Source organism: Paramormyrops kingsleyae, chromosome 10 (assembly GCF_048594095.1).
Source record: "Paramormyrops kingsleyae isolate MSU_618 chromosome 10, PKINGS_0.4, whole genome shotgun sequence".
NCBI classification, from domain to species: Eukaryota; Metazoa; Chordata; class Actinopteri; order Osteoglossiformes; family Mormyridae; genus Paramormyrops; species Paramormyrops kingsleyae.
In genome coordinates this window covers 25,586,100-25,599,073 of record NC_132806.1, presented here as the reverse complement: position 1 = coordinate 25,599,073, position 12,974 = coordinate 25,586,100, and the positions used below count along the sequence as shown (strand labels likewise).

Genomic DNA, 12,974 nt, shown 5'->3' with positions numbered 1-12,974 from the left:
ACAGTTTGCATAGCTTTGTTTTGCTTTTTTTTTTTAATACTTCCTCTTTGAAAGCAGAGCCCATAACATAAAGAGAGGACTGAGAAGGTCTCCTACTCTTCCCCCCGATGAGGCTAAGGCTAAAGTACTACCAGAAGTTCCTCTTCCTAATATAATATTTTAAAACAATTTGCTCGCTTACTTGGCTTGGAATTCAGTTTGAGTCTCACATGGACGGAAGTTCTTTGTCTTCGCAGTCTTTGTCAGAATCTGATTCACCTCCACAGAAGAACTTTCAGACACAGGGTCCAATCTCGCCAGTTCATGTTAAACCCCCAAGAAACACAGAGTAAGTAGAAACATAATTATTACTATTAGCAGAAAGATCTCTGAAATCTTTAGAGGAAACAAGCTATTACTGTTTACTAATTACACTGAATGTAAATAATATTATATAATATATAATAATCTATTACATCTAGGTTTTTTGTGACCATTGTGTGTGTTTTTTATGTTACTTTGGTTTATAGCTGCCTGGTATCTTTCAGTGATTTGACAGAGAGAGGATCAAATTAGATACAGACTTACGTTTGCACTGAATTACGTTCACTATAGAATATTCGTAAGCTATTTATACAGTATAGGAGATCTCGTAATCATTTGAGAATGTTTGGTGGGTATAAATTTGAGCATGGACTGGAAGGCGTCTCTCGCCCTCATCTCTAAAGTTGGGGGACCGTAAAATTGGGACGCTCAAATTCTGGCCACCTATGATTTTTATTGGGTTTTGTGATGCCAGCGCTATGTGAAAATGAAACCGCCACTCTTGCAGACCACAATAAATAATATCTCTAAATCTTCAAACAGGGTAGACATGTTCTCAAACCCTGAAGACAGTGTGCTCTTGTGAAGGAAAAATCGAATCTAAAGACGTCGAGACAAAACGGCTGTGATGTCGTGTTTATTCATTGTTGCCACGGTAATACTAGATATGTGGTTTGAGCTTTGACTCACACTGGCTGTCGCAGTTAAGGAACGAACAGTATGTGCCGTCCGAGCTACCACAGCCTGACATTTAAAACCAGGGATCTCCCTTAACAGATGCAGGGTGACGTTGCGAAACACCGTCGTGTCGGGGTATCTGAGGATGTCGGCTACCAGAAATGTTTTTGGAAATTGGTTTTGGGTTATTAATTTATAAAATGTGGCCGGTTACATTTCCTCCCACACTCTTTGCGATTCGGCCGCTCTTGCCGTTTGCCATTGAGGCTCATTAATATCTCCAAAAACTCAAAAACTAAGGATTTATACTTCTGATACTGAGCGAGTTATAGAAAATAAACTGCTTACAAGCTTTCCAGAAAGTCTAGACTTTTAAGCATTCTATAGTAAATATTAAAATATCCCCCGTGCTTTATGAAACACCTGCCATGGGTTGAACGTATTTGATCGTAAATACCAATGGAATGCCATTTTTGCCAGTAGAACTTGGGTTATTGTATGAGTTTTGCAAGAAACAGCACAGATCTGGGAGGTGAAAGTTGATAACCTTCAACTCACTCATTAATACAAATATAGTGGTTAAGGACTATACACCGAGGCCGTCAATAGAATTCATCAGCCTTTTTCTGTTTATTTGGCATGCAAGGAACAGTTGGAGTGTCAGATGAGGTACAATGTAGAAATTCCACATGGCTCATGAAAGTCGACTTGTACACTTAAGCTCATAGCTTGCTTTTTGGTTTGAAGATGGCTACACTCCAGCAGGAATATCCAATGAATGGAACAATGAAATCCATACCATAAAACAGTAGGGCTTTTCCCAGTATTGACTGCATTTCCACTTCGTTCCGTGGTACGTCAAGGGATTGCGATGAACGAAATGAGGCCTAGAAACCCACTGTGGGTAGGATTACTGTAAGACAGTTGCTAATCTGGCCGGTTGCGTTTTTCAGGAATCCCTCGTTACTCATAGCTAGCAACGGGATGCCCAAGAACTGCAACCAGGCAGTTACAGTAATACTGGGCCAGCACTGAGAAGACTTTGTCTGGCTAAGATTTCCCTACACAAGACGCAAAGCTAGAATGTTCCCACATTCTGTTCTTCCTGGCACCACAGAGGCTGTTCAAAGTGCCAGGGGGAAGAGGGATACCCAGTGCCCCCATCCCGAGTCCGTGTGGCTGCCAGGCTGACTCGTGCCCTCAGTCTGCACTCGTGAACTGGGTCACTGAAAATAAGAAGCAGATTATGCTGGTTCTTGTTTTCCTGAAATATTTTTCACCTTTTCGATTCAGTATTCTGAAGTCATCCTGACCCATTTGTGTTGGTAGCTACCTGAATTTACAGGAAAGCAAACTACACATAAATCTATTGTGGATTTTTGGCGCTACGATCAAATATTATATATATATGCATATATGTACAGACGCTCTTCAGGTTACGATGGTCCGTGTTAGAATATTTTGACTTTACAAAGGATAAATGTTTTTCACTTTCAGTATGTTATTCAATAAATTACATGAGATATTGAACACTTTATTATTAAATAGGCTTTATGTTATTGACTTTGTCCAACTGTAGGCTAAGGTAAGTGTTCTAAGCATGTTTTTCTATGATGTGTGCTGGGTTAGGTGTACTGTATTAAAATGCATTTTTGCTTTATGATAGGTTTATCGCAGAGGTGGCCAATCTTATCCGCAAAGGGCCAGTGCATATGTAGGTTTTTGGGGTAAGCTTTAGGTCAGCTGTTCAAACCCAGGTGGGAGGACTATTCAGCCAAACAGGCGATAAGACACAGACGCACACAGACACACACACACACAGACACATACACATACACACATACATATACATACTCTTACATTAGCATTCTCCACTAGGCTGTCATCCATTTGTCCCTTCACATAAAACTTACAAAGAAATATAAATAAATTATTAATACATATAAAGTTTAAAAAGTCAGATTTGTGCTGGAATTCACTATAACAGGCGCAAACAGGAAATAAGCGCATGGGCTGCTCACAGTGTATTTTTACCAGTGATTGCAATTTTTCTGGAAATAATTCTTTAAATTTTTACTGGTCATAAGTTATGAAAAGGACAATTATTCTGAAGGGAATGCACAACGTTTTTTGTCGTTGTTTCATGAGCCATATTTATTCCTGTCTTAATTTCTAGGTGAAGCAACCACTGCTTTTTAAAGCGAACAATTGCCTAAATTAGAACAGTTTGCTAATTATCCAGTCAATATAAATTGTTCCAGGCAAATTTAATCCTGCTTCTTATAATTCTGTATTATTCTGTTGATTAGAGTTAGATTTTATCTGAATTTAAGACTGAATTTAATCTGCAAACAATTTTACTTGAATTGAAGCTTGGATTTTTTTCCTTGGAAAATGTATTAAATATCTGTCATGGACACAATTAAGGACCCTTGTGGGGACATCAACAACCTTCAACCTGAAACCACAAAGCGTAGGGCAATCCCACATCCCTAGACGTGACACTGTATGTAGGCCTAAATGTGTCTGGTTTCCATGAGGCAATAAAGGAAACTCAAAGAGGAACAGGCATGTTTTACTGGCCTGTCACTACAGGCGTCATAATTGTGTTGCAAGTGGGTGTCGTGGGTTAAATGTTAGACAGTCTATTGAACCAGTGGGGACTGGTTCCAAGCCAGCAGCTGCGGCATGCTATACACTCAGCAACTGTAACACTGGGTGCTCACTGGCTTTGAACACAACAGGTGAAAAAAGAAGAAGTGCGAGATGGAACTGGGAATGGGAGGGAAAGTTGTTATGACTTCATCAAAAGTGGGGGTGGTATGTGCCTTTGGTGGGAAATTCTGCATTGCTATGATACATCATTACAAACAAGAAAGGTAAACCCACAGCTTTACCCCAATAGGCCATTCAGGGTCAGCTGGAGTCTCCTGACATCATCGATTCACTTGTGATGAGAATGCCACCCAACGCAGGCCACCCCTACGCGAAAGTTTCCGAGCCTAAAGCGTTTAAGTGTGTGTCGGTGGGGTTGCTGTCAGCTTGCCTTGTCTGTGTGCTGCAGAGAGGCAGAAAATGCACTGTCTGGGGGGGAGGACCAGGTGACGATGATCACCGAGAGCATGTCGGTGACCTCGGCGGACGAAGAGAAGCTGCTGCTACTGAACAGGAACACGGAGCTGCGGAGAATCAACAAGGAGGTGAAGGGTCACGGTCACTAGCCCATTGCATTATGAGGGTTGGGGGTGGCGGCCCAGTCTGATTGTCCCGCTGCTTCACATCTTGTAGCTGATGAAGCTGAATGAGGACTGGGACCACATGTACCGAGGCACCACCATGGCGCTGCAGCAACGCATCAGCGACCTGGAGCAGGAATGCGTGGCAATCAAGCACCTCAACAGCAGACTGCTGCTGAAAGTGGAGCATGAGCAGGTACGTTCCAGGGGGCATCTTATGATGGGCGAGGTTTGCTAATGGGGCAATGGAGCTGCGGTGGGGGGGGGTTGGGGTGTACTGCAGATAGGCTGCTGACTTGCCCACTGGGTGTTTTTTATGACCCGTGCAGAGCAAGAGGGAGTACTGTGAGCGGACGCTGCTGCAGGAGCTGAAAAAGAACCAGCACCTTCAGGAGTATATCCGGCTCCTGGAGAATCGCCTGCACCACAGCGACGTGTGCAGGGACTGGACAGGGGTGGCACTAGTGAGTACTAGTCAGTGTGTGTGTGTGTGAGCGGGTTTACCTATCCTTATGGGGACATAATGTCCCCATAAAGTGATAAATATCCGTTTTTTTTCCCTTATGGGGACCGGTTTCCTGGTTCCCATAAGGGAAAACTCTATAAAAATCGGTGACTGCTATAAAAAAACTAAAAATGCAAAAACTCTTGTATTTTGTTTGGTTACTTATGGTTATGGTTAGGGCAGGGTAGGGGTTAAGGTTGTCATAGTTAGCGTTAGCATTTTTCCCATTGAAATGAATGAGCAGTCCCCATAAGGATATGTTTACCCTACATGTGTGTGTGTGTGTGTGTGTGTGTGTGTGTGTGTGGTTTATGTTTACATTACATCGTCAGGAGCAAATGTTCCCACAATGTGATAAAAACCTGTTATTTTGACACTGTGGGGACGACTTTTTCAGTCACCCCTAGCGGAAATTCAATTTCATAAAAATCTGTGACTACAATCAAACGTGCATGTGCGTGTGAGAGAGAGAGTGAAAGAGAACAATGGAGAAATAGAGAAGTGCAGAGAAATAGAGATGAAAATTAGCATGGTTGTGTTTTGCTTTTTTTTTAATACTTGACCTTTGAAAGTAGGTGTTGTGAATATGCCATCGGGAGCAAGTGTCCCTGCTGAGCCAGCAAATCCTGAAAACCAGGACATCCCCTCAAAACAAATGCCTTTCTTTCTAGCTTAATTTTGTCATAACCTGTTACTGTATTATTATTATTGTTATTATTGTACATGTTAATCTATTTTCAATAACCATGGGAGCAAAGCTGCAGACATGGGTTGGTGTGAATGTGTGTGTGCGAATGTATTTATGCTCTCATGCGTGTTTCCATCGCTAAGAACTCAGTTTCTGTCACATGCTCAGTCTCTGTGCCCCCCCCCCCCACTCACACACACAGAACGGCCTGGAGGTGGCCCAGCCCCCAGACATAGAATGCCCCCCCGAGCCCTCCCAAAGGCTGTACCAAGAGTCGGGTCGCAGTTCCCCATTCTTGCCGGGCACCTCCCCTGTCGCAAACACAAGGGCACCGGTGGGCAAGAGCGCCCTCTGGAGGGAGCCGGACAGGGAGGCAGCCACTCAGAAGGAGATGCAGAACCTGAAAGAACAGCTGGAGGCTCTTCGCTGCCAGGTGGGTAGTGGAGGCCAACTTTATACTCTGCTGATAAAGCAGAACAGGAAGCCCTGCATTAAAGCCCCCCCCCACCCCCGCAGCCGCTCACTGCAGGTTATATGCAAGCTACCCTTTGACACCATTTAATTTGTGTACTTTAACTACCTTGCCGCAGTCTATAGTAAGAGCTCATTTTCCTCTCCAAGGCTCCATTATCAGCCTCATTATATACAAGATGGTGTACAGCACCACCTGATGGCAAATCCCATTAATTACAGCATTTGCTACAATGAATTGTTTTTTCGTAGCATCTTCAATTGTGCCATTGGCCATTTTAGCTTTATCGCTGGTTTATTTGTTCAACTGTAGAACATTTGATTGCAGCCGCACTACAGTTTTTTTTTAAATTTTTTTTTATTAAGTGCATATATTTTCATCTGGATGATAATGTTGATAAATATAGGTAGACAGAAACTGTGTTATTCTTCAAGGGAAAATTAAAATAAAAACAGGGGCAAAACCAGAAAACTACAAGAAGATACACAAACAGCACAGTGTCAGGACGGGCGAAGGAAGATACAGTGCGAAAGCATTATCTGGCAGTCAGTCTTATGATCTTATGATCTTTAGCCATTTTGTGAAGCTTTTCATTCATCAGTTATTACTGTAGTTCTAAATAATTAGATTAAGCAGCTAAACATGCAAGCATGGTCTCTTGTGGAGATCTTTTTTAAAAAACGCATATTAACTCCCAATAACATTTATGTCCCCTCTAAGTATTATAGTCATGAAAACGCCTTGCTGTGCCTACATGCTGTTCGCGTAGGAGTCTGCTACTGTATAGCATCAGTGTCTCAGACCTTGCTGTCTGTGGCATATCCACATATTGATGTGTGTCTCGCTGTCTGCAGACCCAAATCTACGAGGCCGACTACAAGACAGAGCACAAGGACCATAAGCGCATGCTGCTGGAGAACAAGAAGCTGCGCAGGAAGGAAGCGGAGATGCGGCAGCAGATGGCGCTCCTGCACGAGCAGGTCATTGCTCCCCTCCTATCTAGACATACCTCAAAGGAGAGGCTGGAATGTGGTCTTGTATTTTAATGAATGACTGATTTTGTACTTTATTTTATATACAGATTATGGATTTCCTAAAAATACATAGGAATATGTTCACCACTATCCTGTACTGGATAAGAAATTAACTAAATAAATAAAAAAGATAAAATAAAAAATACAAGTATATATACTGGTTAGCCAAAACATGACTGTATGAAGTGAATAATGTCTCATAAAAATGTTGACGATCTCATAAAAATGGTGTGTGTTGAGATCGGGGATATATTAGATGGTAACCTAACATTTGGTAATCGTAATCGACATGTTGAAGCAGCAGGGCTCAATGCACTACATTTCGTGACGCATCTCTCCTGTGGCCATCATCAAAATTATCTGCCATTTGTGCCACAGTAGCCCTTCTGTTCGTTCGTACCAGACGGCATAGCCTTTGTTCACATTTCACGCTGCCCAACACACAGTCTGTAAGGATCCAAATCAGAGGACACTGGTACAGATCTAATCTAAATGCTTCTTTTTTTTGCGAAAGACAAATCCTTAGTCAACAAGCCGAGACAAACCAGAGAGAGACTAAAGGTATCCAAACTGATAGGCGATGCCAAGGTCGTGGGCAGACTAGGATCAGGCAAGAAGCAAACAGCATCCATGATGGCAGGCAGAACAGAAGGTCAAAGATTAGGAAGAGGTCGAGCAATGTACATCTGGTGATCAGAAGGGTGAGGCAGAACACAAAGGCTATGGAACAGAACCGAAATCAGACAGACCAGGCAGACAGGAAGTAATTATCAGGAAACACTCTCTGTAAACGGAGAGGATCTTGCGTCTGTTGGGTGTCAAAGGTAAGGTAAAGTACAGGGGAAAATTAAGTGGACACCGGCAACAACTGGGAAGGACCTTAACAACTAAAGAGATTCCCCAGTGACTCTAGGAGGCGGAGAGACAGGAATCCCTCTGGGTGCGTGGTTGTCGTGAAGGGGAATCCCCTGGTGATGTAGATGGAGCCCCCTCAGGCAGGTCTATGACATTGTCGAGGTTTTCCCCACCTCAGACCCCTCTCAGTAGGTACTCAGCACGGCTGACTGTGAGAATCCTACAAGTCTTGTCGTTTCACCAATGCTCTGACGCAGTCATCTGACCATAGTGATTTGGCCATTATAAAAATCACTCAAATCTATATCCCTGCCCATTTCTCCTGCATTTGACTTGGCAAGTATGAGTTGGCTTACTGTCTAAAATATGTATGTGTTTGTATATATGTTAATGTTCCATGTTACTTCCAGGGGTCGTTCCCCTTCCCATGATCCTTCTGTCTCTCTTGATGCAGCTGAAGGTGTATGAAGATGACTTCCGGAAGGAGCGCTCTGACAAGCAGGTGCTGCAGCGTCTCTTAATGAAGAGATCTGTACCACAAGACCCCATCCTGGTCCACCGCTGCAACAGTGATCACAAGCCACCGGCACCGTTAGACAGGGAGCGGCCTAGAGAGAAGGACAGGAAGGGGCCGGGCCGCTGCGGCAAACACTGCGAGCGCCATGGGCACAATGCCGAATGCCTGCGCAATGCATGCGCCCAGCACCATATAGAGGTGCAAGGATCCCCCTTCTCTGAAGACTACAACTGACCTCAGTGCCTCTCTGTACACATAAATCCAAACAACTGGATGTAAAGAGAATGAATCAAGCTTAATCCTCCATCTCTTCCATCTTCTGAAGGGTAGCTACAGCACTTCCCTGTATCGGGATTTATAACTCTGCTATCTAAAAGTTGCAGGCTATTGCCCAGTTTCAAAATAGGACTATCCATCCATCCATCCATATTCTGAAAGAGTCCCCGTCACAAAACCATATATTTTAATCGTAATCATATGTGCCACACCACAGCATTAATATGAATAGATTGAACACCTACAGTATATAGCTTATTATCTGTCTGTGAGTCATTCCATCACAAAGGGTCACTGACCCAGTTGTTCAGGCCTCTTTCAGTCATGATTCTGGTGCTGTCAGATAGCACGGTGGAAAATTAGGGACTGAGTACTTTTATCATCGAATGGCTGGCAGGATGACTGTAGGCATCTCTCTCGCAGTGTCAAATTCCATTGGAAAATTACCATAGTGAATATAAACCATTCTTATAACATTTGGATAGTGCTGCATTTCTAATATTATTCATATAATAACTCAAGAAAAATACAAACAATGGCCTGTGCTGTGAAGGAGCCTGAATGTGCCTATTCCCCGTGTGGTTTCTGCACTGGCATGAGTAAGATCTATTTTGCTTTTGTCTTCGATCAAATAATGTCTGTCTATTTTAGTATGCAAGTACTGAGTAACTTCTCAGTTTCCTTTATGTTTTTCCATTCAGAGGTAGCTTGTACATTCAAAACATCGATTGATATTTTGTGACTCATCACTTTTTAAAGGTTCTTGTGTATTATAAATCTTTGTATTTATTCTAATTCACTTACCGTTTTATATTCCTATGAATATTGCCTAACCTCAGAATTTCTTCCCAATAAATATTTGTACCAACTCTCAATTGGAGTTGGTGTTAAAATAAATCAAAATTACAAAATTATGTCTGGATTATCCAGCCTTTATTGACAAAGAGCAGACAACAAGGAAACCCTTAATGCAGGAGACCATGTGACACTGTGACTGGAATCACCCCCCCATGTGATGTAACAGAATTCTGTGAAATTTTAGAATCATGTATTTGTGTTTGTATATGTGTGTGTGTTTCTGTGTGTTAAAGAGATACCTGTAATTTTTGTATTTAGGTAATAAATCATTCCATTGCATTTCAGTTGATCTGTTCTGTCCAGCTGAACACTGATTCACAGTCCATTGGAATATCCTGTTAAATCAGCATCAAATTATTTTAAATACCATTGAAAACCTTTTTTTCTTGTTTGAAAGTAGAAGAGGTCAAACAATTCTGTGGTCAATTTATGTTAACAAAATTGACATATTTGCAATGTACTTTCCTCCGTTTTTGTTTAATCTGAGTTTAATTAACACAAATGGCTTTGCCAATGCAATATTATTCTATGCGATAAAACATACACTTTGTTGAATGGCATATAATATAAGCATTTTACCCAAAACTTGTTCTCTTTCAGGATTTCATGTGCTGGGATTTTAATTTTTAAAACATGAGACATCATACTGGCCTTGCTTTTAGAAGTGCTTTAGGACTGGCTTTTCTGGCATGGCTTAACAGAATGACAGGTGCCTGATCTTAAAATATATTCCAGGAGACTGGAATTTGAAACACAGACACAGTCTGGAGTAGCCAGTAAGGTGGTTATCTATTCTGATAAATGACAGTATTGGAAAAACCAACTGTAAATACTATTCAGATTAAATGATTTTCTGACTTGTTACAAGCTAAAGAAATATTTGTTACAAGCTAATGAAAAGAAAGCTAAAGAAAAATTACTTATGGTGATTTTATTAATTTTAATGAAATGTACAGTACTCACTGAAAGTTGCATATTACATTTAATAAATATATTTGTTTACAGATATTTACATAGTCTTGTTTTTTTTCCTCACAGTATCCAGATCTTTTAAATCCTTCATTCGTTATAACAAATGTATCTATTAAGCCAGGAATGGTAACATAGTTCTGTGTAAACTAGCTGTCAGTTGCCTGTCAATTTCATGTCACTAGCAGGGGAATTTTTGAAATGTCATATGGTTGTTTGGCACGGAGTCAGGAGATTGGCAGCAGATCATGTGAGTGTGAATTAGAGCAGTACCATCTGCTGTTTCCTGACAGATACTGTACCACGTGTCTGTCATTGTAATGAACCTAGTAGAGAAGAATACAAATCAACTGAAAACAATAAAAAAAAAAATTTTTTTTTAATCCTCCCAGGCTTTGGCCATTAAGTGGAAAAACAAGACTTAACCATTTCCCTGTTTTGGAAAAGTACAGAGAAATGATTCACTATCTGTTTCATTGTTGTTCATTTTCACTTTTGTATCTTGCATGGGATTGCATTTAACATTCATTTAAGCATACTACACTACATAAGAAGCCTTTTTGCCTTTGCGGGGAGATGTGTAGGAAACACATGAATGCAGCTGTAATGATTTTCTTATGCCGAGAATGATTCCACTAGAGCCAGTGGGCACAAACTGGTCCTGTAGGGGATAAGAAGGGTCATCAAATGAGAGAAAGGCTTATAATATATATACATATACACACACACACACACACACACACACACACACACACACTTTGGCAATGTTGGGACAACTGACAAAAGGCTCCAAAGTGGGTTTTAGGGATTAGTAACATTCCCTCGACCAGAGCTAAAATTTAGTATAAAAATCTAGTAATTGCCTAGCCATTACAATTCTATGTCTGTCACAGTTCAGTGAATCTGAAATACACTGTTGCTGTAAGCATAAAATATGAACATTTCAGATGAGCTAGTGGGAAAAAGGGAAACCTACAAAAATTATTTTACAAGACCCTCAAAAGTAACCTAAGAAGAAATTGTTACACTGTCAAGTTCTGAAGTTAGGAGGGAATGACAATCTGTATGCGGCTGCTAGGGGGAGGGGGGGAGGGGGGGAAGGAGGTTTTATTCTGGCTAGTGCAGGGAGGTAGGCATCACACTGCAACAAACAACATTACTGACTGAGCTAAGGAGGCTTGAGAGGGCAGGCACATATATAGCAGATAACAAGGAGTACACAAGGGGCAGGTGTGGACCAAAACAATTAACTCATCACAAGGGATGGGAAACAGCTGGGTAAATGCAAACGAGAGGACACAAGATGGACAGCAGCGACATCTGCTGGCCAAACAGGAATGGGACAGGGCTTACAGATAGATTATGACGCACATCAATAATAAACTTATAAATCAAGGTTATGGTGTAATGTTTCATGAATCCATTAATCATACCATTAATATAAAAATCAGTTCAAAATACTGAAGTTATCCAATGCAAGGTAGACATTAATTCCACTCCAATAACCTAAACAAAGACAAACAAAATAATAATAATAAATCGGTTAGTCTGTTACTGCATTACTCTTAAATTATTCTCTAATAAAATCTAACAATGTCTCTGCGACTAAATTATTAGATTAAGCCTTCCAGCAGCATAGACTTAGAAGCTTAAAGATGGATGAATTGATACAGTATAATAAATTATATAGTATAGTAAATTCTGATTTGTCAAAATTGGACTGAAACGTAAGGGAATTAATAAGGACATTTTTCACCACTAGGTGGTGGTATTACAAATAGAGAGACGTGCTGCAGGGTTTAAAAACACTACAAAGGTCTGTTATGCTCCCTTTATAATAACTGTTGATGGCACATGAGCTTTACATTGGGAATAGCACCATCCTATCTGAACATAATAGGCTCCCTCCATCCCTTTTGCAGCATTTTCTTAATTCTAAGAATTACAGTTATTTATTGAAATAATATAAAATAAGATGTTGTTAAGCAGCTTCTTAATAACACAGCACTCTGTCCTGCTTAAATTTCAAGTCCAGTATCTGAGTTTGTCAAAGTCTAAAAACACATTTTATTAATTTATACCAGATGATAAAATATCTGTTAAGCATTCAAATAATACATTTGCAAAAGTTTTATTTTGTTAATGTGCATTATTATCTACATGTATTTCCATCTTCTTAATCATAGACTTCAAATATACCAGAAGTAGGTATTCTGTCTACTAGTAGGAAAGCTTATTACTGTAATTACCATTTCACATAATAGATTGATAATAATATTCTATTTACATTTTTCTTATTAAATTTCACTCCTTTTATACAAACATTCCATCCTTTTTCTGGGTGGGGCCGGAAAATTCCATGTGTCAATGATCCAAAGGTGTACTGACTTTGATTAATGAGGTGAGATCAAGATTAATTAGTCTTGATCAGGGGTCACCAACATCGTGCCCACGGGCACCAGGATGCCCCCAAGGACCACATGAGTTCCTTTTTGTCTTTTCATTGATTTTTTATTACGCATTACTAGTATAGTTCGGTTTATGGCTTTTTGCCTAAGGTGTGTTGAAGAGTTAGGGGTGAGA

General features: G+C 40.7%; 1 protein-coding gene across 1 annotated transcript; it reads left to right on the top strand.

Moving 5' to 3' along the window:
• Positions 1-48: 48 nt before the first annotated feature.
• LOC111846347 (uncharacterized) lies at positions 49-10,430 on the top strand. Its single transcript, XM_023816446.2, has 7 exons — positions 49-328; positions 4,046-4,181; positions 4,270-4,413; positions 4,547-4,681; positions 5,613-5,843; positions 6,737-6,862; positions 8,226-10,430. The coding sequence occupies exons 1-7, from the start codon at positions 210-212 to the stop codon at positions 8,520-8,522; spliced, it is 1,188 nt and encodes a 395-aa protein (XP_023672214.1). The 5' UTR covers positions 49-209; the 3' UTR covers positions 8,523-10,430.
• The last annotated feature ends 2,544 nt before the right edge of the window (positions 10,431-12,974 follow it).